Below are 26,414 nucleotides of genomic sequence, written 5' to 3' on the forward strand. Positions count from 1 at the left end.
CATGGGGACTGTATAGAAGTTGTTGGGGGAAGAAGCAGAAGAAAAGGTTACAGGAGAATATAGACTTGGGACAGGGAATTAGAGACGAGAAAAACTAATTGAGTTCTGTAACAAATTTCAGCTAGTAAAAGTGAGTACTCTATTATACTGGGAAAAGACATGGTGATACAGGAAAATTTCAGTTAGATTACATCGTGGTCAGGCAGAGATTCCAAAATCTGATACTGGACTGTAAGGCGTACCCAGGAGCAGATACAGTCTCAGATCAGAATATAGGAGTGATGAAGAGTACTCTAAAGCTCAAGAGACTAGCCAGGAAGAACCTATATGCAAAGAAGTTGGATGCGGAAATGATGAGTTGCGCTTGAAGCTCTCTAAAACTATGGTCACAGCATTAAGGAATAGCACAGTAGGCAGTAGAGTGGAAGAGAAATGGACATCTGTAAAAAGAGCAATCACAATGTTGGAAAGTAAAACATAGATGCAAAGAACATAGCTGCAAGTAAACCATGGGCAACAGAAGAAATACCTCCATTAATCGATGAAAGAAGAAATTAGAAATGTGTACAAGGAAATTCAGGAATACAGAAATACAAGTCACTGAGCGATGAAATAGGTAGGATTTGCAGGGGAGCTAAGACGAAATGGCTGCATGAAAAATGTAAAGAAACATAAAAAGGATTGATTTTCGGAAGGACAGACCGAGAATTCAGGAAAGTCAAAACAACCTTCGGTGGTACAGAAACCAAGAGTGGTAACGCTAAGAATGCAACGGGAATTCCACTCCTAAATGCAGAGGAGAGAGCGGACAGGTGGAAAAAGTACATTGTAGGCCTCTATGATTCAGAAGATTTGTCTGATACGGTAGAAGAAGAAACAGGATTCCATTTAGAAGGAGTAGTGGATCCAGAACTAGAATCAGAATTTAAAAGAACTTTGGAGAACTTAAGATCAAATAAGGCTGTACAGGCAGGTAACATTCCAGCCGATCTTCCAAAATAACTGGGGGAATCGGTAAGAAAACGACTACTCACGTTGGTCTGCAGAATGTATGAACCGGCCGCTGTGGTCGAGCGGTTCTGGGCGCTTCAAACTGGAATCACGCGGCTGTTACGGTCGCAGGTTCGAATTCTGCCACGGGCATGGAGGTGTGTGATGTCCTTAGGTTAGTTAGGTTTACATAGTTATAAGTCTAGGGGACTTATTACATCAGATGTTAAGTCTCATAGTGCTTAGAGCCACTTGAAGCACATGAAGATTTTATGGATCTGGTGGTGTGCCATCTGACTTCCGGAAAAATATCATCCACACATTTGCGAAGATTGCTAGAGCTGATAATTGCGAAAATTATCGCATAATCAGCTCAACAGCATGTGCATCCAAGTTGCTTACAAGAATAGTATAGAGAAGAATGGAAAAGAAAACTGTGAATGTGTTAGATGATGATCGTTTTGGCTTAACGAAACGTACCAGAGAGGCAAATCTGACGTTGCAATGGATAATGGAAGCAAGTATAAAGAAAATAAAAAGACGTTCGTAGTATTTGTCGACCTGGAAAAAGCATTCGACAGTGTAAAATCGTGCAAGATGTTGGAAATTCTCAGAAACATAGCGCTAAGCAGTAGGGTGAGACGTGTATTATACAACATGTACCAGAGCCAGGACGGAATAATAAGAGCGGTAGACCAAGAACGAAATGCTCGGACAAAAAAATTGTGTAATACAAGGTTCTAGGCTTTCTCCCCTAATGTTCAGTCTGCAAGTCGAAGAGGCAATGATGGAAATAAAAGGATTGAACACTGGAAGGCGAAAAATATCTATGACACGATTCTTTGATGACATTGCCATCCTGAGTGAAACTGAAGAGGAATTATATGATATACTTAATGGAGTGAACTGCCTAACGAGTTCAGAATTGGGATTGAGAGTAAATCCAAGGAAGACGAAAGTAATAAGAATAAGTAGAAATGAGAGCAGCGAGAAACTTACCATCAGTATTTATTATCACGAAGTTGGTGGAATTAAGTAGTTCCGCTACCTGGCCTGTAAAATAACGAATGACGGACGGACCAAGGAGGGCATCAAAAGCAGAATAGCACTTGCAAAAAGAGCACTCCTGGCAAACAGAAGTTGAATTTGAAATAGAAATTTCTGAGCATGTGCGTTTGGAGCACAGTATTGTAAGGTAGTGGAACATGGACGGTGGGGAAACCGGAACAGAAGAGGAACGAAGCATTTGAGATGTGGTGCTACACATGAATGTTAAAAATTGGGTGGACTTATAAGGTAAGGGATAAGATGGTTCTACGCCGAATAGGAGAGGTAAGGAATATATGGAGAACACTGACAGGGAGAAGGGGGAGGATGATAGCGCGTCTGTTAACACATGAGCACATGACTTCCATGGTACTACAGGGAGCTGTAGAGGAAGACAGTGATCGGAATATATAATACATGCAGCAAATAGTTGAGGACGTAGGTTGCCAGCACTACTCTAAGATGAAGAGTTTGTCACAGGAGAGTGGATTCTTGGCTAGCCGCATAAAACCACTCAGAAGACTAACGATTAAAAAGAAAATGCATGATTCTGTTTTGAGACTAGAAAACGTCTCTGGAACCATATACGAGGTCTGTTCGGAAAGTCAGGAACGATAGACTGAGAAAATAGAAACCACAGTGAAATTCAAAATTCTTTTAGTTGCAACAGTTAGCTACAACTTCCAGTTAGTTATCTCCATAGTCATCGATCCGACTTAGATGTTTGTCGTAGCGTTGTACCAACTTTCCAATACCCTCGTTTAGTGGGCAGCCGGTAGGGCTTTCCACCAATTCTCTAGGCTAGCCTACAGCTGACTGTCTGAGATGAAACTCAGAGAGAGACAATTACGGGCTGTCTTGTGAGTAGTCAAACATTTCCAGCTGAAAACTATGCAGGATCATCTTCATTGCTCCTGCAGAATGCGGCGGACATTGTCTTGAAGAAGAAAACGCAAAACAGTTATGTAATGTTGGCTGCGTAGCTTCAGGCGAAATTTCCCACCAGTACTTCGTACTTGGCGGGAGACGCTATTATTCTAGGTATCTTTATGTGCTCCCTGTATGCTCAGAACTAAAAAGAACGACGTAATGCGATTGACGGGCATCTAGAGACGCAGCGCAACTCACTTGTGCAAAACGGATATTCGCTGTGCTTTCCATTTCGCGACCTATCGTTCCTTACTTTCCGGATAACCCTCATAGTGTCATTTGCTGAAGTATCATTTTTAAGCTAACATTCAGCTAACCACATGTAACAGGCACATTGTTGTAATTTTTTTTATGAAGCTGTACCTTCCCTTTTTTCCATCTTTCCAACACAACACAGAGCGAGGTGGTGCAGTGGTGAAATATTAGAGCCGCCTAAGGGACAATGGCGGCGCAAATCCCTGTCCGGTCATCCAAATTTAGCTTTTCCGTGAACTCCGCAAATCGTTAAAGCCAAGTGCTCAAATGATTCTCTTGAAAGGGCAAGCGGCATTTCCTTCCCCATCCGTCCCCGTCTGTATGACCTAATGACACGTTACCATCTCGTACAGCACGTTCGTTTACGTGTTTGTGTCTGTTTAATAACGGAAGTTTTATGAAACACTTAAACCTTTTAATCTACAGTTTGTAACAATTTTGCTGATATTAACACATTAGCGATCCCATATCCGACGTCGTGTTCCCAAAAAACTTTGCTTTCAGAATCCTCAAAATTTAATTCAAAACTGAACAAATTTCAATCTACATTTTGTACATCTAACGTTTCCGAGAGATATTAAGAACACTTAACGTAAAACTGTGAAATTGCAGAACTAGGTCATTGCCGGCCGGTGTGGCCGAGGGTTCTAGGCACTACAGTCTGGAACCGCGCTACCGCTACGGTCGCAGGTTCGAATCCTGCCTCGGGCATGGATGTGTGTGATGTCCTTTGGCTAGTTATATTTAAGTAGTTCTACGTTCTATGGGACTGATGACCTCAGATTTTAAGTCCCGTAGTGCTCATAGCCATTTGAACCATTTTTGAACTAGGCCATTAATTTTACATTATTTGGAAGAAACCTTCACAACACAACCGCGATGCGCTTCTGCCGTTTTTCTCAATTGCGCATGAATAAAATGGGGAGAAATTTGAAATGATTAATAAAAATGAGATTGTTTAATAAATAAAGTCATCATATAGTACACTGGAAACAAAGAGGAAACAGCGAAATAGGTTTTTAATCAGTTAATAATTCACCATAAAGATTATTCTGTTTTTCCACAAACATTTTAGGGCATGGATGGTCGTTATCTTCATACGATGTTAATATGCTGGAAAGTTCAAAAACTATCACACAGCACACACGTTGCCAATGATTTGAGACTGAATTATTTTCATTTTTTCTACGTTAATATTAAGAGTGGATTTGTAAAGTTGCAGCGTGGTTACTATCGTTATTTAAGCTATTGATTACCTGTCGTAGGGCGAGGAATGTTACTATCAAACCACAAAAGAGGTATATCAGTTCTTTTCTCTTAGTTTTGAGCAGATTCAGTCAATTCACTAGAAGTTCAACATGATATGAATGTAACAAGGGATACCGTGTCGTCATTGTAACTAATGATAAATTAAAAAAAAATATGTTGTTATAGTAACTTTTCGTAGTTTGAATATGTCGATTCTGAATAGTATTTAATTTGTTTAGAACCTTCCACAATTACTTATCACTGATTTATTTTTTTGGTTAATTGGTCGGAGAGTGGCAAGGTCGATTTACTTGCAACAGTTTTTCTCATAGGGGAGATGATAGTGATCCAATCAACTGTCGTGTCGATGGTTGCGTAACTAAGGTAAACTAAACTATGAGTTATTTACGTAATGTCTGTTTCTAAAGTAATATAATATGCTAACAGCTTGCGAGTCTGCAACAGTGGATGTAATTTACCTTACTGTGACTTTCACAAGTGTTACTCCGTGTATTCTGCTATCCCATTGAAGATTAGGTCACTCGTCACCATGTGGTGTGACGCAATTTGAAAGACAGCATGAGTTGGGATTTTTCTGCCACTGTATCTGATTGTGGCCAATATATCTGGTAGTAACTTCCTGGCAGATTAAAACTGTGTGCCGGACCGAGACTCGAACTCGGGACCTTTGCCTTTCGCGGGCAAGTGCTCTACCAACTGAGCTACCCAAGCACGACTCATGCACCGTCCCCACAGCTTTACTTCTGCCAGTATCTCGTCTCCTACCATCCAAACTTTACAGAACTTCTCCTGCGCACCCTACAGAACTAGCACTCCTGAAAGAAAGGATATTGCGGAGACATGACGTAGCCACAGCCTAGGGGATGTTTCTAGGAGAGCTTCTGTAAAGTTTGGAAGGTAGGAGACGAGATGATGGCAGAAGTAAAGCGGCGAGGACGGGGCGTCAGTCGTGCTTGGGTAGCTCAGTTGGTAGAGCACTTTCCCGCAAAAGGCAAAGGTCCCGAGTTCGTGTCTCGGTCCCGCACACAGTTTCAATCTTTCACGAAGTTTCATATCAGCGTACATTCCGCTGCAGAGTGAAAATCTCATTCTATCTGGTAGTAGCAGTAGTTTCAGCCTCGTGAATGTGCCGTAGATTAACCGTTGTTTTGCTTGTTATATTTCTGGGAAATAATGAATTTCTAATGAAACTGGCAATGAAAAGTGTGTAAAACGGAAGTAAATTATTTTACCTTACTTCTTTAATTTTTGTTGAGATGCACTTCGAACCGCTAAAATTTATCTATGTAATGTGAAGAATTTTTCTGTACGCGTTTTTCCGAGAGCTGGGTAAATGAGGATTCTGAAAAAAGAGGAGCTAAGTTTCCGTCTAACGAACATACTAAAACGAGATACTGTTCCTAGGCTGAAAATCAGTAGCAGGCATGGAGATAAGGTTCCGAATCCTGTACCATATTCACACCATAGCGGGAGGTAATATCAGAATTACTTTATTAAATAATTTAAACGCACCTTAGCAGATAATTTTGGGTGATTCGTAGTGTTCAAGAGATCAAGTCATTTAGATGAGAAGATTTGGTGTCAGTTATCACTGATAGTCCATAATGGCATTCTGACAAAACTTTATATTTGCTTGTCGATCGTCCTCGAAGAGAAAGTCGCTTTGATACGAGTTCTGTGAAAAAGAGTTCCTCAACGGTAATACGTTCGTTGCACTCAAACCACCTAAAAATTGTGCTGAACCTTATCGAGATCTACCCATATGAATCACAGAAATAGAAGCAAGAACAAGAAACATACACCGAAAATGAAGGAAAAGGAAACGTTTCCTGTGTAAAGTAATTGTGGATTAGTCGAGCTGTTTCACGACAGCATTTCACTGAAACGATACTCACTAAAAAGATATACTGCCATTAGAGACATACGTAGAACATTTTGGTGTAATAAATATGACGTAGAAGAATGTTACTACATTTCTGGTGCATACTGAATCTAAACGCAGGCCTTTTCGCATATCTTTTACCGTGCTGCTTGGTACTACGGGATGCTCAATTTTCAGATACAGCGCCCAGCCTGAGTACGGTTTTACGTTTCTCCGACACTCGTTTCGGCAAATGCTGTTCTGTTCCTCAATCTCTATTTTATTAAGTATAATACGCAGAGAGTTAAAACACTATAACGCAGATCCAATGTTAATATAAACTAAAATCATAAAATTATGAAATAGAGAGGTTCCATTCAGAATATTTGTGTTTTGGCTGTTGTTGTCTTTCGCTCACAGTTACCGATCTGTTCGAAGTATTTCACGTGCGTCGTTACCATTAATAGAGGAGTTATTCTAGGATATTATCCTGAGTACTTCAGGAGTTATATGAAGAGCTTATTTCATTAGTGGTACAAGTCCATTGCGTTCACTTTTCTGCCTATAGTGCGTCTGAAATTAATAACACAAACAAACAGAATGAAAGGTTTATCTCTAGTAAGAAGCCATATGCTTGAATTTTTCTGGTATCTCATCTGCAGATTTTTCAGCGCTCATTTAACTTTAGGACTCTGTATCTCAAAATGAACAAAAACGGCATGTACCACTATTGAAATAAGCCCTTCATATACTCGTGGTATTAATCAAAAATTTTCTGTTTATAACCTGCAGTGTTGTTTATTCTGCCCCTTAAAATCTCAAGGTGACTTTCTGGAGTACTCCACCAAACTAATGTAGACAGGGCCACTGTTCTTTTTTTCTTTTTTTAAAAAAAAGAAAACAAATAGGAAACGCTCTCTTCTACACGCCATACGTACTCTGCTATCTGCTAAGCTCCTTCCAGTACGTACTACATTTGAGATATAACGAGGAAGCTCTAAAATTGTCAAATCAAAATCGATTTTCAAAAAATCATCTGCGATCGTCACCGAATGGATGAAACTTCTGGATTAAGCTTATACGCCAGTTTCTAACTAAAGGGTCTCAATCGACGCTTCGATGCTGGTGGCTATGCTACAAACCGTGAGCTGAGCTTTCAGACCACGGACGACGTTAACGGTCTTTATAAATTCAGCAAGCAGCAAGCAGCCCATCTCATATGACTCATACTCGCCCCCAAAGGAACATTTGTTTTGAGATCTCGTGCTTGCCATTTTGAGAGCGTCCAAAAGTTTACAGGCACGATCGCATGTGACTCACAGTCATTGCGAACTTGCATTTTACATCTATCTGCCCTGTGAGTTATTTCATAGGGTGTTCTTATCAAATGACCTCCAGCAACTTACTCGACAAGTTTTAAAAGCTTGGAATGTGGTGTAATTGTATCAAATACGTTTTCTGTAACATACACTCCTGGAAATTGAAATAAGAACACCGTGAATTCATTTTCGCAGGAAGGGGAAACTTTATTGACACATTCCTGAGGTCAGATACATCACATGATCACACTGACAGAACCACAGGCACATAGACACAGGCAACAGAGCATGCACAATGTCGGCACTAGTACAGTGTATATCCACCTTTCGCAGCAATGCAGGCTGCTATTCTCCCATGGAGACGATCGTAGAGATGCTGGATGTAGTCCTGTGGAACGGCTTGCCATGCCATTTCCACCTGGCGCCTCAGTTGGACCAGCGTTCGTGCTGGACGTGCAGACCTCGTGAGACGACGCTTCATCCAGTCCCAAACATGCTCAATGGGGGACAGATCCGGAGATCTTGCTGGCCAGGGTAGTTGACTTACACCTTCTACAGCACGTTGGGTGGCACTGGATACATGCGGACGTGCATTGTCCTGTTGGAACAGCAAGTTCCCGTGCCGGTCTAGGAATGGTAGAACGATGGGTTCGATGACGGTTTGGATGTACCGTGCACTATTCAGTGTCCCCTCGACGATCACCAGAGGTGTACGGCCAGTGTAGGTGATCGCTCCCCACACCATGATGCCGGGTGTTGGCCCTGTGTGCCTCGGTCGTATACAGTCCTGATTGTGGCGCTCACCTGCATGGCGCCAAACACGCATACGACCATCATTGGCACGAAGGCAGAAGCGACTCTCATCGCTGAAGACGACATGTCTCCATTCGTGTCTCCATTCACGCCTGTCGCGACACCACTGGAGGCGGGCTGCACGATGTTGGGGCGTGAGCGGAAGACGGCCTAACGGTGTGCGGGACCGTAGCCCAGCTTCATGGAGACGGTTGCGAATGGTCCTCGGCGATAGCCCAGGAGCAACGGTGTCCCTAATTTGCTGGGAAGTGGTGGTGCGGTCCCCTACGGCACTGCGTAGGACCCTACGGTCTTGGCGTGCATCCGTGCGTCGCTGCGGTCCGGTCCCAGATCGACGGGCACGTGCACCTTCCGCCGACCACTGGCGACAACATCGATGTACTGTGGAGACCTCACGCCCCATGTGTTGAGCAATTCGGCGGTACGTCCACCTGGCCTCCCGCATGCCCACTATACGCCCTAGCTCGAAGTCCGTCAACTGCACATACGGTTCTCATCCACGCTGTCGCGGCATGCTACCAGTGTTAAAGACTGCGATGGAGCTCCGTATGCCACGGCAAACTGGCTGACACTGACGATGGCGGTGCACAAATGCTGCGCAGCTAGCGCCATTCGACGGCCAACACCGCGGTTCCTGGTGTGTCCACTGTGCCGTGCGTGTGATCATTGCTTGTACAGCCCTCTCGCAGTGTCCGGAGCAAGTATGGTGGGTCTGACTCACCGGTGTCAATGTGTTCTTTTTTCCATTTCCAGGAGTGTATTTACAATGAATTTCCGTGATTGATGTTTCAGCTACATGTCGTGCGAGCTCAAATTTCTACAGAAAGAAACAGTCAGTGGTTCCCGCTGAGACAATGAGAGTTCTTCATACGAAATATCAGAAAACGAATTTCTAGAGTTCACTTACCATTACCGGTATTCCGCAAAGTGCTACGGAAATATGTGTACGACACTGTTAACACGAAATAATGTTGCTGGGATTATGGAATGAGTGAGTTTTCCCATACGTTTTCTGATTTACAAATTTAGTCATGTGCAGACAACATAGTATATAGCTATGTCGGAACGTCTTTATGCAGTATGACTGTTGAATAACTGGCACAGTTTACGAGAAGGAGAGGATGAAGTCAGTATTTGAATATGGGGCGATGTGAGAGAGCTATACAATTATCCAAGATGCAATGAGAATCAACATAATATACATACGTGGCAGTACCAGCTGAATCTGATAAACAGAAGCCGAAAGGCGCTAGGTTATGGAACTGGCCCTTGGGCTTCAGACACAGTACTGAAGCAAGAAAAACCAGTGGCAGTACAGTTATAAGAATTCTAGTGGCTGACCACTTGCGATGAGTGTGATGTTGAAACAACACCTCCATGCCACGTTGAAGATGGCTACGCTGGGTGTGGTATAATTTTTGTATCTGGAAAATACAAGTTAAATTATTAAAACTGTATCTTAAATGGGAGTAGAAGTAATCCAAGGCGTGGAAACAACAACTCATCTATCTCCCAGGGAGCTGCATACAATGCAGTGCTTTTGGCTCTGTGAAAATCTGGGACTTCCAGATTACAAAACGTATCATTCTAGGTATTTGTTTTGTTATCGGTCCTTCGTCATGTTTTATTTGCTAAAATAAGGTTAAATGGTAGTTTTAACTGGGGAAGTCTAAAATGCTTACGATCCATTCTGAAACTGTGTTACAAACGTGGGTGATATACCTCCAGGTAGCATCTACTTAAGATAAAATGGTTGTGCCGATCTTCGAAAAATACTAACGTTGGAATTTCGTTGTATGATGAAGCTAAACGGAAAAGCATTGCTTCCACTGCGAAAACTGTTCTTATGTTTCGTACTGTTCTGTTCTGTTTCAGTGGTCTACATTTTGTCAAGTGCACTGGGAAATGGTAAACTGTAGTATGCTTCTTACGTATGCACCAGCATTAGTTAGACCTAGAACCTCTTATTTTATGCACACAAAAGCTCTTCTGTGTTACGAAGCAGATAACAATGATACAAATTTATGGTGAACACCATTAGCATTAAAGAAATTGGACACGTACGATCCAACTTATGGACTAACAGAAACATCTGATGTTCAGGAAGACCATTTATATTGTCACCTTTTGAGGTCCACACGCAACTGTGGGACTCTAAAAGCCTCTGACGAAGATCACTGTATCGGGAGACAATGGTATCAACATAATTTATACCCAAATTTCAGTTGCGAAACATCGAATACAGTAACGCTGGATACCGTCAGAATGCACTACCGAAAAGTCCCACAACAGAAACAATATTGCACACCACGTTGCCTTTCACAGATCGTATTTGTCTGTTCCTATCTATAGAATACTAGCGAAGCGCTGTAAGTCACTGGGAAACGGATGTAGTTGGCACTGACACCTTAAAAACTAATAAATTATTCTGAGACATTCTATATATGGTTTCTGTTACTCACCTCAGCATGTAAAGGATTTCTCCGTCTGGATGGATGCGTACCAGCACGTTGGGTACCGTCACAAACTGGAATTCAGCATGTTTGGCATTTGGAAAGTACACCTCTGGTTTCCAGATCGCTTTCACCAGGTTGGGGTCATTAAGATCTAGAGGCTCCGTGATGTTGGAGTGCCGCAGTCGCGAGTCTTGCCACTTCTGCCGCAGATACAGGTCTACCTCGTAGTCCTGCGGGAATACCACAAAAGAAAATTTGAACAAAGGCGGCAGACAGTGACCACTTATTAGGAAATGATAAAAACTTATGAACTCATGGACATTCATACTAAAGTACAATTAATAGTAGACAACAAACACGGTTGATTATTATTATCTGTGAAACAAATGAATTTTTATGATACAGTGATTTGTTGGCAGGTTATCAAATTCATTTCACTCGAAATGTTGGTCTTCTTAAAGAGATAAGCGTTTCAGTGTTCGTAACGTATGTTAATGAAGAACTTAGATTCTCATACTCCTAATCCAAAATGCCTTATCTATATGAAAAAAAATGGAGTACTCAGAAGACATGGTCGGATGTCAGTGTGACTTCTTACACGCACTCTCTGTAATTGGCGTGTATGTAAATGATGAAACTAGCAATCCTTTGTTATAGAATCAAAGGTGACCTGAGTGCATTAGCGTTGTTCGTTCTTACTACTGTTACAGACCTGGCTGGATATAGACTATGTGATCAAAAGTATCCGAACACCGGGCTGGAAATGACTCAAAAAGTTCGTGGCGCCCTCCATCTGTAATGCTGGAATTAAGTAGGACGTTGGTCTACCCTTAGCCTTGATCTCAGCTTCCATTGTCGCAGGCATACGTTCAATCAGGTGCTGGAAGGTTTTCTTGGGGAATGGCAACCCATTCTTCACGGAGTGCTGCACTGAGAAGAGGTATCGATGTCGGTCGGTGAGGACTGGCACGAAATCGGTATTCCGAAACATCCCACATGTGTTTCCAGAATAATATTTTCACTCTGCAGCGGAGTGGGCGCTGATATGAAACTTCCTGGCAGATTAAAACTGTGTGCCGCACCGAGACTCGAAATCGGGACGTTTGCCTTTCGCGGGCAAGTGCTCTAGAATCTGAGCTATCCAAGCACGACTCATGACCCGTCCTCAGAACTTAAATTTTGCCAGTACCTCGTCTCCAACCATCCAAACTTCACAGAAGCTCTCCTGCCACCCTTGCAGAACTAGAACTCCCAGAAGAAATACTGCGGAGACATGTCTTGGCCACAGCCTGGGGGATGTTTCTGCAAGATTCGCAGAAGAGCTTCTGTGAAGTATGGAAGGTAGGAGACGAGGTACTTGCAGAATTGCAGCTGTGAGGATGGGCCGTGAGTCGTGCTTGTGTAGCTCAGATGGTGGAGCACTTGCCCGCGAAAGGCAAAGTTCTCGGTTTCGAGTATCGGTCCGGCACACAGTTTTAATCATCCAGGAAGTTGCATCTCAAAGGTGTTCTATAGCATTGAGGTCAGGACTCTGTGCAGGTCAGTCCATTACAGGGATGTTATCGTCGTGTAACCACTCCGCCACAGGATGTGCATTATGAACAGGTACTCGATCTTGTCGAAAGATACGATCGCCATTCCCGAATTGCTCTTCAACAGTTGGAAGCAAGAAGGTGCTTTAAACATCATTGTATGCCTGTGCTGTGATAGTGCTATGCAAATCAAGAAGGGGTGGAAGATTCCTCCATGAAAAACATGACAACACCATAACACCACCGTCTCCGAATTGTACTGTTGGCACTACACACGCTGGCAGATAATGTTCACTGGATATTCACCATACCCACACCCTGCTATCGGATCGACACATTGTGTACCGTGATTCTTGACTCCACATGTTGTCCCACTGTTCAATCGGCCAAAGTTTACGCTCCTTACACCAAGCAGGGCGTCGTTTGGCATTTACCGGCGTGATGTGTAGCTTATGAGCAGCTGCTCGCCCATGATATCCAAGTTTTCTCACCACTCATCTAACTGTCATAGCACTTTCAGTGGATCCTGACGCAGTTTGGAATTCATGTGTGATGGTCTGGATAGATGTCTGCCTATTACACAATATGACCTTCTTCATCTGTCGGCTGTCTCTGTCAGTCAACAAACGAGGTCGGCCTGTACGCTTATGTTCTGCATGTGTCCCTTAACGGTTTCAATTCACTATCATATCGGAAACAGTGGACCTAGGGAAGTTTAGGAACTTGGAAATCTCGCGTACAGACGTATGAAACAACTGATACCAATCACCCTGCCAAGCTCTAAGTCAGTTCTGCGGAACGCACCATTCTGCTCACTCACGATGTCTAATGGCTACCGAGGTCGTTGATATGGAGTACCTGGCAGCAGGAGGCAGCACAGTGCACCTAATATTAAACAATATGTTTTTGGGGGTATCCGGAGACATTTGATCACATAGTGTATAAGGGTTCGGACAACGTCGGATGTTGTGTGATCACTTTAAGGGCCATGAAGATGCTGTGTATTTTTGTGGGACTCGGCTATCATCACTTGACTGAAATTGAAAGGGACCTCATCGTGCGTCTCCATTTTGTCGAATGCTGGAATCGTACAGTATCCAAAATTGTGGCTCTTTCGGATGTGATGGTGGCCCGATGGAGTACTGCAATGGAATCTGCGAGCAGAAGTACTCATCGTCAAGGTTCCCGTCGACCGAGTGTGACCATTACAAGGGAGGAGTACCGTCTTTCATACAGCACATTTTAATCTCTTCACAAAATCATCCATCATCCGAAAACAAGTATTAGACTGTCTCTAACATTCTGTGTCACTCGCTTTATAGGTGGGAGGTATTAACGACATAAAGCGCCAGTTACAACAGTTGTAAGCGAGCTTGCCTAAGGAGAGGATAAAATGGCTTTATTACTCCCTTCAGTGCAAGCATTCTAAGCAGAGGTGATGCAACTTCTGATAAGTTGTCTCATACTGCCAAGTCCTTTGTATATTTGAATCGATTTTGTAACCAGTGAAATAGCACTACATACCCTCTAAAGACGTAGAACTTGCTTCGTCCCTCTCCTCTCCCTCCTTCCAATCTCTGGTACTACACTTCTTTTGTCAGGCAGCATATATTCAGTTGGATTCCGTAACAGGTGTTACGGTATATGAATGGGTAGTAGGCGTGTTTATTAGTAAGACAGTACAGATCGTTCTAAATTTTTAGTTTTTTGGGAGTTGCTGATGAATCGCGAAAAGTAGCGCAACAGGTGAACGCTGCAGGTTTTGATGCTTAGTGTTACTTCTATTTGTCATTATACATGCAGATTTCTTGGTAAATTCGTTGGAAAGCCAGTCGCCTAGTTAAATTAACCGACCTCTTTTCTTAAAAAACAGTGGTGGTCAAATGAAGAATAGAGCGGATGCGAATTTAATGCTCACCTCTAAAACTTTTGTGTTTTTATTATTTGGTGTACCACTGCTACTTATGTTTCAAGTAAAGAATCTAAGACTTCAATCTAACAAAACTTGTACTTCCTCATAAAGATGATTTTCAGAATAACGCTTTCACTAATGTACGACATTAGATGATTTTCATATGGCTGCGGTGTAGATACTTAATTTTTCGCATACAAAAGTGATATGGAAACAAGTTCACTGTAATAAACTTGACATCCCACATCGTTCTTTTCTTCAGAACACACCTCTTCGTAATGCACGATATCAAATAGAATTTCAAATTGCTCTTCTACTCGTAATGGATATTGTCTTGCCAACAAACTTGTAACCCTTGCATATTGTTGCTGTGACTATATATTTTGGGTATGCACAGGCCATGCGTGAAATTCGGTGTTACCCTACAATGGTTTCACAGGTATGCAAATAACAATGTGTGTGTGTGTGTGTGTGTGTGTGTGTGTGTGTGTGTGTGTTTGTGTGTTTGTGTATGTGTGTCTGTGTGTGTGTGTGTGGGAATTTATTGTCAGCGGGAATCTCAAGTAACAACACACAGGAGTTGGCGTTTTGTTGAACGCGAAGGTAGAATGAGAGATTCATTTCACTATAGCTTCTGTTGTAGGTTTACATCTATTGCTATGTGTGACAGTTGTACTTCTGCCGTGGGAACCTTTGGTTCATTGCATATCGTTGCTTCCTCTGCCGACGTGCAGTACGAAGGGCACAAGTTAGTGCTACACACTTATTGTCACCAGACTAAAAAACGTGTTAAAGTTTTAACTTAAACGTCCACCAATCAACGTTTAGCTTGTCTCACTGTTGTAAACTGAGTGTCATGAAAGTGGCCTAAATTTGTTAATAACAGCATGGGCATACACTGTCCAATCACATTAATGTGACCACCTATCGATAGTCTGAATAACCTCGTTTTGGAGCGCAGACACTGCGAGACGGGCATTATGCCTTCCAGAATAACGGAAGCACCCAGAAAATGCCGCGAATGTCAGCAGCAGGAACTGTTCTCAGCTGCATTACTACGATTAGTGTGCTTAACTCTAACATACCACCCTAAAGTACGTTATTTCTAACGTAGTAATACACCAAGTAACATACTAAAATCTTATATAAATTGGCTACTGAAAGGGCACTACGAAGTCCTCGAAGAGAATAAAACGGAGGGGCAGAATGTCCTACATATTATGATTATTTAACTAGCCAAATGATCTAGGTAACTTCTTGTATCCTCTGTATCTGATATACAATGAAGTCCTCTGTAAAAACTGACAAGGATACGTAAGACTTTTCGTACCTTAAATTTTAAAACTACGTATTCTCCATAATTTCATACCAATGCAACCGCCATATTGATGAGAAGATAAAACAACGTATGTCGCTTACCCTTGTAATGGTGCTACATAGTTCATAGTTGGATGTCACGAAGAGTGCTGTCAGTAGGGGGTTATTAGTCTATTACCTGCACATTTTTAATCGGTAATAAAGAAACACCATGTATAAAAAGTTACCCTCATATCATCTTCCCTCGTAGAAATAAGGTGGTTCCACAGTTTTTTTTTCTTTTACTATGCATCACCTACGTCTGATGAATTGTATGGAGGAATTTGTCGTATATTATCAGTCGTGCTCTTGCTTTTATCGTAACCAGTAATCAACGATAGTCACAGCACGTAGATAACGACGTTTACCAACTCTGACACCCCGTAAATATTTCTCTTAAAATGTGATCAACAACATAAAGATGTGTCGACTCATATCTGTAGTTGTTTGCGTTTATAAAGCTACTATCAATCACTCATACCCGCTCAAATTATAGGTGGAGGTCACATCATGTCCTACCAGACCACGAAATGTATCAGCATCCACTTTAGCAGAAAGTTCTGCCGGCATCGCCAGCAGCTCGGAGGATGCTTGTTATGCACACGTTTGTCTTTATTGTGAGTTCCTAGCTATAAGTGGCTTCCGTCGGTTTAGCTTTTCTCGTAATGGCTCTTCGGTACCTTGCCAAATATTCAGTTGGAGCTACATGTGAATCATGCCGCCTATGCAAAGAAGCGCAGCTCGAAACTTTGGTATGTGTCATATAAAAATTTTACAAAAAACTTTCGATTTATTTTTCTGTCATCATGATATGTATTACAGTGACTTTAAGAGGAACTCCAGTAATTATTACATCGGTCTTGAGATTTCCTGTCAAGATTTCTGATCAGGTACGGCTTCTAGTTTTGCAGCCAATGTTGACTGATCTTATTCTAATCATACTAATCATATCATCGTGATGTAAATCATTGTTGTACCACCAAGGCAGCAGTGTGACACACAAATTATTAGACACACAAGGGAACTGCAACTTGTATATGTCATCAGCTTCAATCATTCACAATTCCGCCCTTATTTACCTACAGAATGATGTTCCGATCGTCGAGATCGGTTGGTGGGCGGTATAAAAACTTGAAATATTTAGTTGTAGGTTCACTATACAGGAATGCTATCATAGTGAAGTGTAGCATATTTACTGATCGATTATTTGAAACTTCCTGTCAGATTAAAACCGTGTGCCCGACCGAGACTCGAACTCGAGACCTTTGGCTTTCGCGGGCAAGTGCTCTTCCATTTCAGCTACCGAAGCATGACTCACGCCCGGTACTCACAGCTTTACTTCTGCCAGTATCTCGTCTCCTACCCTCCAAACTTTACAGAAGCTGTCCTGCGATCGTTGCAGAACCAGCACTCCTGAAAGAAAGGATACTGCGGAGACATGGCCTAGCCACAGCCTAGCGGATGTTTCCAGAATGAGACTTTCACTCTGCAGCGGAGTGTGCGCTGATATGAAACTTTCTTGTATATACGCGGCACTCCTGCCTCACCTGACTAAAAACTCGAAATATCGACTTTTTCGAAGCCCCCTAGCTGTCTCCCAATGGGAGGCATAAGTTTAACATTTGGCTCGCTCGTGCTTACGACTTTTCTCAGTAATAATGCTAAAATTTGGCCTACTGCAACGTCATCCTCGAGCTTGACGAAGCTTCAGACAGCAAGGTGTCAAAACATGCTACAGAAATGACACAGCTCAGTCGATGGGAAGTGTAAGGAGAGTTAATGAGATCACAGTGGCACCAAAATCTACCACAACTCTGCCCGGCACCGTCTGGACGTGTCACTAGATGGAAAGGTCGTCAGAACCTTTCTTAGCCACATTTCACCCCTTTTCTTGATGTATCTGAAGTGGACGTCAAGACCGAGACATCCAGCTTTTAATAACGAGGTTTTCTTATGGAAGGCCGAGAAAAGCATTACAGACACACCGTCGCTCAGAATCGACACGAGAAGCTCTCAAGAAATGTCATAACGAATGTGAATGAAACCGTCGCATAGCTTGGGAAATTAATTTCCCAAAATTTCGGGTTCGAAAACGACATTTCGCATTGCGTTTAACAACAGGTCAACGTTCTTGACAATGTTCGATAGTACTGACACCCTTCGGATGGTAACACCATCTAAGAACTCTCTAAGGTTTGCTTGCACTCAGGTTCTAGAGCAATCGCGAGGTACCATTTGTCTAAATTGGAACTGCTTGCCTAGGAGCTACAGTAGTCGCGAGTTAACACTCAGATAAATGAGTGATGTGTTTTCTGACTGGTACATTTGTGAAGACCTCATCGAAGACTTTTGGGGGATACCTATGGTGTTGTCGGATTGTAAGGTCATTGAGGGACCCTCTGCCATTTTATTCAAACACTTGTCATTGTCGCACCCACACGTGATTCCGCCACAGGATGGCGCGAAAAAGCACTAATTCCCTTTGCAGCTTCACATTACGTTCAAATTTCGCCGAATGGTTTTGAAATTCCCTTGTGGCTCTCCCCTGTATACCAGAGCAAACATTGCTATCACACTACACTCTAAAGGGATTAGATCACGTTCAAAATTCAAATGGCTCTGAGCACTATGGGACTCAACATCTTAGGTCATAAGTCCCCTAGAACTTAGAACTACTTAAACCTAACTAACCTAAGGACATCACACACACCCATGCCCGAGGCAGGATTCGAACCTGCGACCGTAGCAGTCCCGCGGTTCAGGACTGCAGCGCCAGAACCGCACGGCCACCGCGGCCGGCAGATCACGTTCAGCGGGGTCGTCCATCACAGTGTGAAATGTCGTTTTAGACCGCCAAAGGTGGGGAAGCAACACCACAAGGGAGGGTGTAGTTTCATTGGCGCCCTTTACGCTACCTCCTGAGGCTTCTTGGTGTCGATTCTGAGAGATGGTGTACCTCAAATGTTTCAATCGGCCACGCATTAGGAAACCGCGTCATTTCAACCCTGGGTATCGCTGTACTGATCTTCATTGCAAAGGCCTCAAAAGAAACATGTGGTAAAATTTGGAGCCACTGTGACATTATTAACCCATATTACATCCCACATGAACTTATAACCTTAGGCATGTGTTGACACCTTGCTGTTTCAAATGTGGCTGAAGCCAAGTGCTACGTCGGAGGGCGCCACGCTATGGCATTGTTAGAGAGGAAGGTTCAGCAGAATTTTTACCTTATCCCTCTCAATGGGAGACAATTACGGAGCCTCAAAGAAGTGGTGCACAGCATGGAAGAAAAACAGCTGTCTTATTGTGAACAATACACTTTAAAACACTGCAACAAGTATCGATTAAATTATGGTCATAATGAATAGTTTTAAAAATGAACAAGAGATATTTCACGGAACTCTTTTAGGTCTATGGACAAACGTGCTCACATTATGATGGAAGGTTGAAAGATTTTAGAATCTAATAAATGATAGCAAATTTCAATCCTTCACCATCATATGAATAGTGCTCGCGAACTTCACCAACAAAATGACAAAGGGTTATTAGGATTGCTTTATGAATAGTTTAGCATAACAAACAACTCTTCTGCGATGTCTCTTTAGAAAGCCATTGCATTTGGTGTCGGTATTTACTCCCACTTCAATTTGTATTGCAGAACAAAGTAAATGTAGACACTGTGTGCTTTGCGCCTTGTTTGGAAACCAACTCGTTCGAATCACTCGCGGTATTTGTTGTTGACAACAGTAATGTCCACAGTGCTCTTCTCTTTCCCCTTTCATTGAACACTGCTCCATTCTCTCTCATATTCTTTCGACAATTTTAGTTGTAATGTAACAGTGATACACAGCATCATGCATACGTTTCCTGATAAAGAGTTGTCCCATATATACCTCGTGTATGGGCTCATTGAATGTAATTGAAGGGTGGTACAGCAGCGTTATGGTGAGAAATTCTCGCAGCGGCGGCAACATCGAGGTCTGCACGGTTGCTCTCAGTGCTGTATTGTACACATTGTTAATGCACATTAGAGGCATTTGTATGGTCGAGAAAATATTTTCGCAGAAAGAGAGATAATTGGAGAAGAAACCAAACAAAAGACAATTACGTTATTTGTCTGCAATGAGCCACAAGACACCGTAGTTCCCATACATCAAAATATTTAGAGAATATTTCTAATGAACTTCGAAAACGTTGACAGAGAAGTTCGGTTTAACACTGCATTGAAATTCATACGCCATAGCGGCCATGTATAGTGGTTCCAAGTACCTACACCTCAAGTTCACAGTATGTCTCAGGTACTTAGGAATTGCTCGTAGCAATGCCCTTCGTTGCTAATTAATCCACAGTTGACGCCGCAGGGTTTTCTGTCTCCTTGAGAAACTGTTTGGTGTGACTCGCTTATGAGCCTCAGCCATTCAGATTAAAGCTATACCCACTGACTTGTAAAGCCCGAACTAAACAATTACCAACAGTAAAAAGCCGCCTCAATGGATCATATGCAAGGCATCCCCTTTAAGATGATAACACAAAATCTTTTCCAATCCGTTGAGTGGCTGGTATTGCTACTGATACAAATTTTTCAAATTGAAAAAAAAGTCTTGATTTCAGAATAATGATTATTTAACATCGCGTTTCACCCGTTTGAGGTGCCATCAGAGTTGTAGTATTCTACAAATAAGCATTTGTTAAAAGGTGCGAGAAGGAGCATTGGTCTTAAATACATCAGCGTGGTCCTCTTTCTGAGCTTCTAAGTTTGCTGGTGTTGGTGTGTTTACGCTCTCTCGCACGTTTCGACTAATGTTTATTCGCAAAATACAACATAATTTTATGATGCCCTAAAATGGTTAGACACGCTATTAAATAACCATTATTTTGATAAGGAGACAGTTTTCTTTTTGAGACATATTAGCTATAAGATTAACGAGCAATCGTGGCCACATTAGTGATGAATCTTTCAAAATTTAAACTCACTTTTCCTCGCCACTGCTAAAGTGCAAGAATCCTCAGAAGAGTGACCAGGAAAGAGTGAGGAAGGTTTCTTTTGACGTCGGCCGCATACGGCTTCCTGCCGTTGGTGAACTGGGGCGATGCGGCGTTCGTCTCTTTCCGCGTCGCTAGGCGGAGGGCCGACAAAGAAAGGCACCCCAACAAAGACGCTTGGCTGAGAACCTCTTAGCTCGATAGGGTCGCCCGGAATGGGTCGCCACCTCATGTTGCGCAGCAAGTGTGGGACCACTGGGCGAGACGTCTCGCCGAAATGATGAGTGCGCCTCGGCCTGGACGTCCTTATTCCCTTTGCCAGACGGTCACATGCCGTCGGATGTTTACAAATACATACGGAAGAAAATGAGTCTTTCACTGTGCTTCAATATCACTGAGGAAATTAAAATCTTATTATTTCAGCAGCTGATGTATGATTCAGTGATTAATATACTATATTTAACGATCTCGGGTACAATTGTGTAATATATAGACACTGGTACAAGGAAATAAATGTACTGTGTTTTACGAATTTTTCCAGTTATTGGTTGGCGTAAACACCATTTGGTTAATTTTTATTAGCGTCCGAAGCTGCTGCTAGACTTTCCCTGGTACATATTTACTTGAAGTGCTACGTTACGTTTTCCCTATAACATCTGTTTCTGCAGTTGTTGTATTATTTCCAAAATGCTCCAACAGACTGGCGTACAATACTTCTGCTTCAGGATTGACTTCTGCATCTTTAGAAGTAAAACAAATGCATCTTCCATCCAGAAAACTCGGGCCATAACCGTTTATCAGGATTAAACACACATATATTCTATTTCACGTGCAGCGTAGCAACATGCCGCTCACTTCTTCGATTTTCGTTTTACTGCTGGTGTGACGTGTCAGTAGGTCGCACAATACGAATTACTATTATTAAAATGGTCTAAACTTTACTGTCAACTTCATTTTCGAATAAGTTCTTTATTATTATTTCTTAATCAAAATATATAGTGAGTCACCGACGCATATTGGTATACGTTCGGAAGTTCTCACATTATTTATATCTTTGGAAGTACTTGGCGCGATTGACCTTAGCTGCCTAGTTCTTAACAGGTGCAGATGAAACAGAACATTGATTATAAAACCACATTAACTTTGTAGTGACTTCCTGTGCAATGTATCTCTAACACGAATAATTACATGACGTCACTGAATTCTGGATGGTCCTGTTCTGACTTAATGCAACTGCTCAGTATTATGTTATTATCGTAAGTGAACTAAGATGATGAAGCAAAAATATATTGATGTCAACAATGTTTCCAGCAAACCCAAGAAGCAGTTTCCATGACACAACTTTTTCTGTAATTATGTGTCAGAAGTTTGGAAATAATAGAACTGAGTAGTTGGGTTTTAAAGTTTTTACGCCAATATGTTCGTACTGTTCTGCGTGTTTATTCAGAAATGGTTCAAATGGCTCTGAGCGCTATGATACTTAACTTCTGAGGACATCAGTCCCCTAGAACGTAGAACGACTTAAACCTAACTAACCTAAGGACAGCACACACATCCATGCCCAAAGCAGGATTCGAACCTGCGACCACAGTGATCACGCGGTTCCAGAATGTAGCGCCTAGAACAGCTCGGCCACTCCGGCCGGCCGTGTGTTTATTAACTGAGATGTTTTCTGAAATTTTTATGGCACAAAGTGACCAAATGATACTTTATGCTAATTTTATTTATTTATTCGGTTTCTCATGTGTTAAGCTTTTCGTTTTTATTATATCTCAAATCGTTCCAGAGTTTATTTTCTTGTTAATGAAGAAAGATAATTTCAAATACGAGTCGATGAATCAGTACATTTTTAATAATCACCGTTTAGACAGGAAATATTACATAATTGCCAGTTTTATTGTGATAACTTTGCCGTTTCGCACCATCCAATACAACTTATGGTTTTCGCTGGATATTACACTGATAAAGTAGGCGATGTGGGTGTGCAACCTTAAACATGCAACGGAGTGTAACCACGCGACTTTACTTAAGACCGTCGCGGCCAGCAATCGCCACTGAGTTATCTTGGGCGATAAGAGAACATTTACCCACAGGTTGCTGCCCTCGGGTTCACTCGAACGTTTCCGCCTTCAAGGTCATAAGCTACGTCGTGGGTAAACTGATATCTGAATTTCGTCTCCGAGAAACCTTATAAAACACATCAAATTTACTTACCGAAAAGTGCAGCAATATTAATGGACTCCTCCGAAATATTCCACCAGGACGATACAGAATAAGATAACTAAAAATATAAATAAATAAATAAAACAAGAACGGTGAGTACAAACTGAAGTTTCGTTCGCCTTCGATATCTTTCAGAATATATGTAAAGTAAAACAAGAAACTTGTATTGGGATATTTTTATTGGAATAATAATTTCATAATCCGTTTTAACTGGTGTGTGAAGCAGTAGTTGATATTTTAGTTGAATATTACAGCTATTTTCTGAGCCACCTGTAATTGTCGCTTCTGCAGAACCCTCTCTTGGTGGTCGTATATCAGCGGACACTGCGTGCGCTCTATCCTCAGCAAAATTGGGCGAAACATTTCATTTGTTTACAGAAACTATCGCATTTAAATACTGTTGAGGAAAATTAAAGCAAATTTACTAGAGATGTCACTGTTGAATAGTGACCAGACGAATGTCACTGGAATGTCGCTAAGAATATATATCCACTAAAATAACCTATCCTACATAGGAAGTCTCATCCATAGCTGCTACAACGCCCAAAGCCCAAGTAATACATGCGATGTAAAACATATGGTCTTCTTGCGTAGAGGCAATCTATGCAGTTGGCTTGCAAGAGTTTCAAAGTGTTTCCAACAAAGTGTGTTAAGCATATTTGCCATTTAAGAACGTTAATGATTAAGTGCGGTGATTCGCTGTATTAAATAATTATTTTTTTCTGGAAACAGATCGTCATTAATTCTGTTTTAAGCTTTCTGTAACCCGGTGCCTAACGTGCATGATCTTCCTTGGTAACTAAAGGTGTATATTGTATAATTCAAGACCTTTATAGAGATACACTGATGAGCCAGAACCTGCTATCGATGTAAGCCCGTCCAGGCGACAGCAGCGTCTCCTTGCGATGAATGGCTGCTAGTCTGACACACACACGGTGCGTTTAATACCACTGAGCATGTTCCCCTGTGTAGAATGGGGAAGAAGCATGACGTGTCAGAGTTTACCGTGGGCAGATTTTGACGGCACGGAAGCTCGGCACGAACATCTGGTAAACTGTAAGACTTGATGGATGTTAGAGGAATACTGCGTCGTGTGTCTTCAGGATGTGGCGAAACCAAGACGCGTCCACGTCCAGACGTCACGGGATTAGACGGCCACCTCTCCACCCCTAATTATGGATGTCGGACGTCGTAGGCCGGGCAGACTGCTAACATAGGACAGGCGGCGAACTGCGACGGAACTAAAAGCAGACTTCAATGCAGGGCAGGGTATAAGTGTGTTTGAACACTCCTAACGACGGGCATCCGCAGCCGTCGACGCATGCACGTGCCGATGTTAACACCACGACGTCGGTAATTATCATTGAAACGGGCAAGTGACCATCAGCACTGGACGTGTCGCAGTTTCAGACCGTTGAATGGTCTAACGAATCCCCATACGTACTTCATCGTGGCGATGGGAAGGCAAGAATCCGTCCTCTTCCCGGAGCACAGCTCCTTGACATCTGTGCTGCGGGATGGAGACAAGCTGGCGGCGGCTGGAGAACAGTCACATGGGTGCCCTTGGGTCAAGTGAAGCACCTGCAAGGCACCATACCGGCCAAAGAGTATCGTCCACTGATTGCACACACCTTCAAGACGAAAACGGTTCCATGCACCAATAGCAGTTTTCAGCGAGATAATACGCCATGTCAAAGGGACTGGAGTGTGATGGAGTAGTTCGAGAAACACCGTGGTGAGTTGCAGTTCATATGCTGCCCCCCCCCCCCCCCATCTTAGCGGTGTGAAACACATTTGGGATGTGATTGAATGTGGCGTAAGATTTGATACCTCCCTGGCCAGAATCTAAGTTGTTAGGTAACCTGCGTGGGCAGATATGAGGTCAATACCCTCCAGCGACTTACAAAGGCATCATTGCTTCCATGCCAAGATGCGCCACCGCTCTTATCCATGGCAACAGTGGACATACTCACTGTTAGCCAGGTGGTCATATTGTTCTGGATGATCAGTGTAAATACTGGGTAAATTGGGGGACATTTTAAACCGCGATACATAGAGCACAATGAGAATACTAAAACCAATAGATGAACTTCAAAAACCTGTGGATGAACGCAGAAGACTTTGGAAGAATGTGAATAGTTAAAACCCTCTTTACACAGAACAAAAGGAGTGTAAATCACTCGATGCAATGTTTACTTTCAGAAAGAGTAAACATTGGGCACTACTCAATGAACATAATGAGCGCGAAATGTGTGATTTTTATTCCATCCTTCATAGTCCACAACACTGAAATGTCATATTTAGGCGACCAGGAACTAAAGACAGAATGTTACATAAGAAACTAATAAGATGGAAGACTAGGTTGTACTTCCGGGTTGCAGTAAACGTTCAGTTTGAATACGTAAGTACAACGAACACCCGTTATAGAGGATACAAGAAGCCGGTAACAATTTATTGATGACAGGTCAATAGCGATTGCTTTTTATAGTCTCATAAACTATTTTAACCGACATTTTATGACTGCTACGATTTTAGATTCAAATATAAAATGTAAAGTATATCTAAAAGCCATGTAAACTCTTGATGAAAGTTTCCGCTAACATATCCAGCAAAAAGTTCCCCATTGAAGTGTTAACTGTACAAGCGGGAGTATCATCGCTAATTTAAACATTATAGCACTTCAATGGTGCAAGTAAGTTTCTTTTAGAGTTTACCGACTAATACCAGTACATTTAGCAAACTGAATAACGGATGCTTATATTCCGAAACCGATCGTTACTAAATTATAATCTGCAACAGAGAGTGAATACTAAACATTATATTCTAATCACCTGCTGTCGCTTCGTGCCATTAGAAGCAAGTATCACTATTAGTGGACGGGATCCCAATTTAATCCAGAAAAAATTCAAAGAAATGTCGATGCATATGAAAAACTCCATTATGAGGGTTAGAATTTTGGGAAAATATCGTGTTGTATACGAAAGTATGTTAGCCCGGATGTTGAAAGGGATGGACATACAAAAATACTAAAGTGAATAATTCGTTTCAGGACGTTGGTTTAACCTGACTAAAACATTCATCACAACTTCGAGGATAAGGCAGACCAACAGACAGATGTTTTGTGCACTGACCAGACGTAAATTCTAAGATCCCTGAAGAGGCTGGTTCAAAAATGGTTCAAATGGCTCTGAGCACTATATGACTTATTTGCTTAGGTCATCAGTCCCCTAGAACGTAGAACTACTTAAATCTAACTAACCTAAGGACATCACACACCTCCATGCCCGAGGCAGGATTCGAAGCCGCGATCGTAGCGGTCGCGCGGTCCCAGAGTGTAGCGCCTAGAAGCGCTCGGACACTCCAGCCGGCAAGAGGCTGGTGTTTTTTGCCTTGCGTACAAGGTCATATTGCCTCGAAGACTATCATTCAGATATTGACTGCTAATAGAATTTTTTGTGCTGGATT

General features: G+C 42.3%; 1 protein-coding gene across 1 annotated transcript in view; it reads right to left on the reverse strand.

Annotated features, from left to right (window-relative positions):
- Positions 1-26,414, reverse strand: part of LOC126355995 (glycine receptor subunit alpha-2-like) — a 651,703-nt gene that overhangs the window by 192,027 nt on the left and 433,262 nt on the right. The window contains exon 5 of the mRNA XM_050006618.1: positions 10,947-11,170. Within this exon, the coding sequence (XP_049862575.1) occupies positions 10,947-11,170 (224 nt within the window). The remainder of the gene's footprint in view (positions 1-10,946; positions 11,171-26,414) is intronic.

Source organism: Schistocerca gregaria, chromosome 3 (genome assembly GCF_023897955.1).
Source record: "Schistocerca gregaria isolate iqSchGreg1 chromosome 3, iqSchGreg1.2, whole genome shotgun sequence".
Taxonomy (NCBI): Eukaryota; Metazoa; Arthropoda; class Insecta; order Orthoptera; family Acrididae; genus Schistocerca; species Schistocerca gregaria.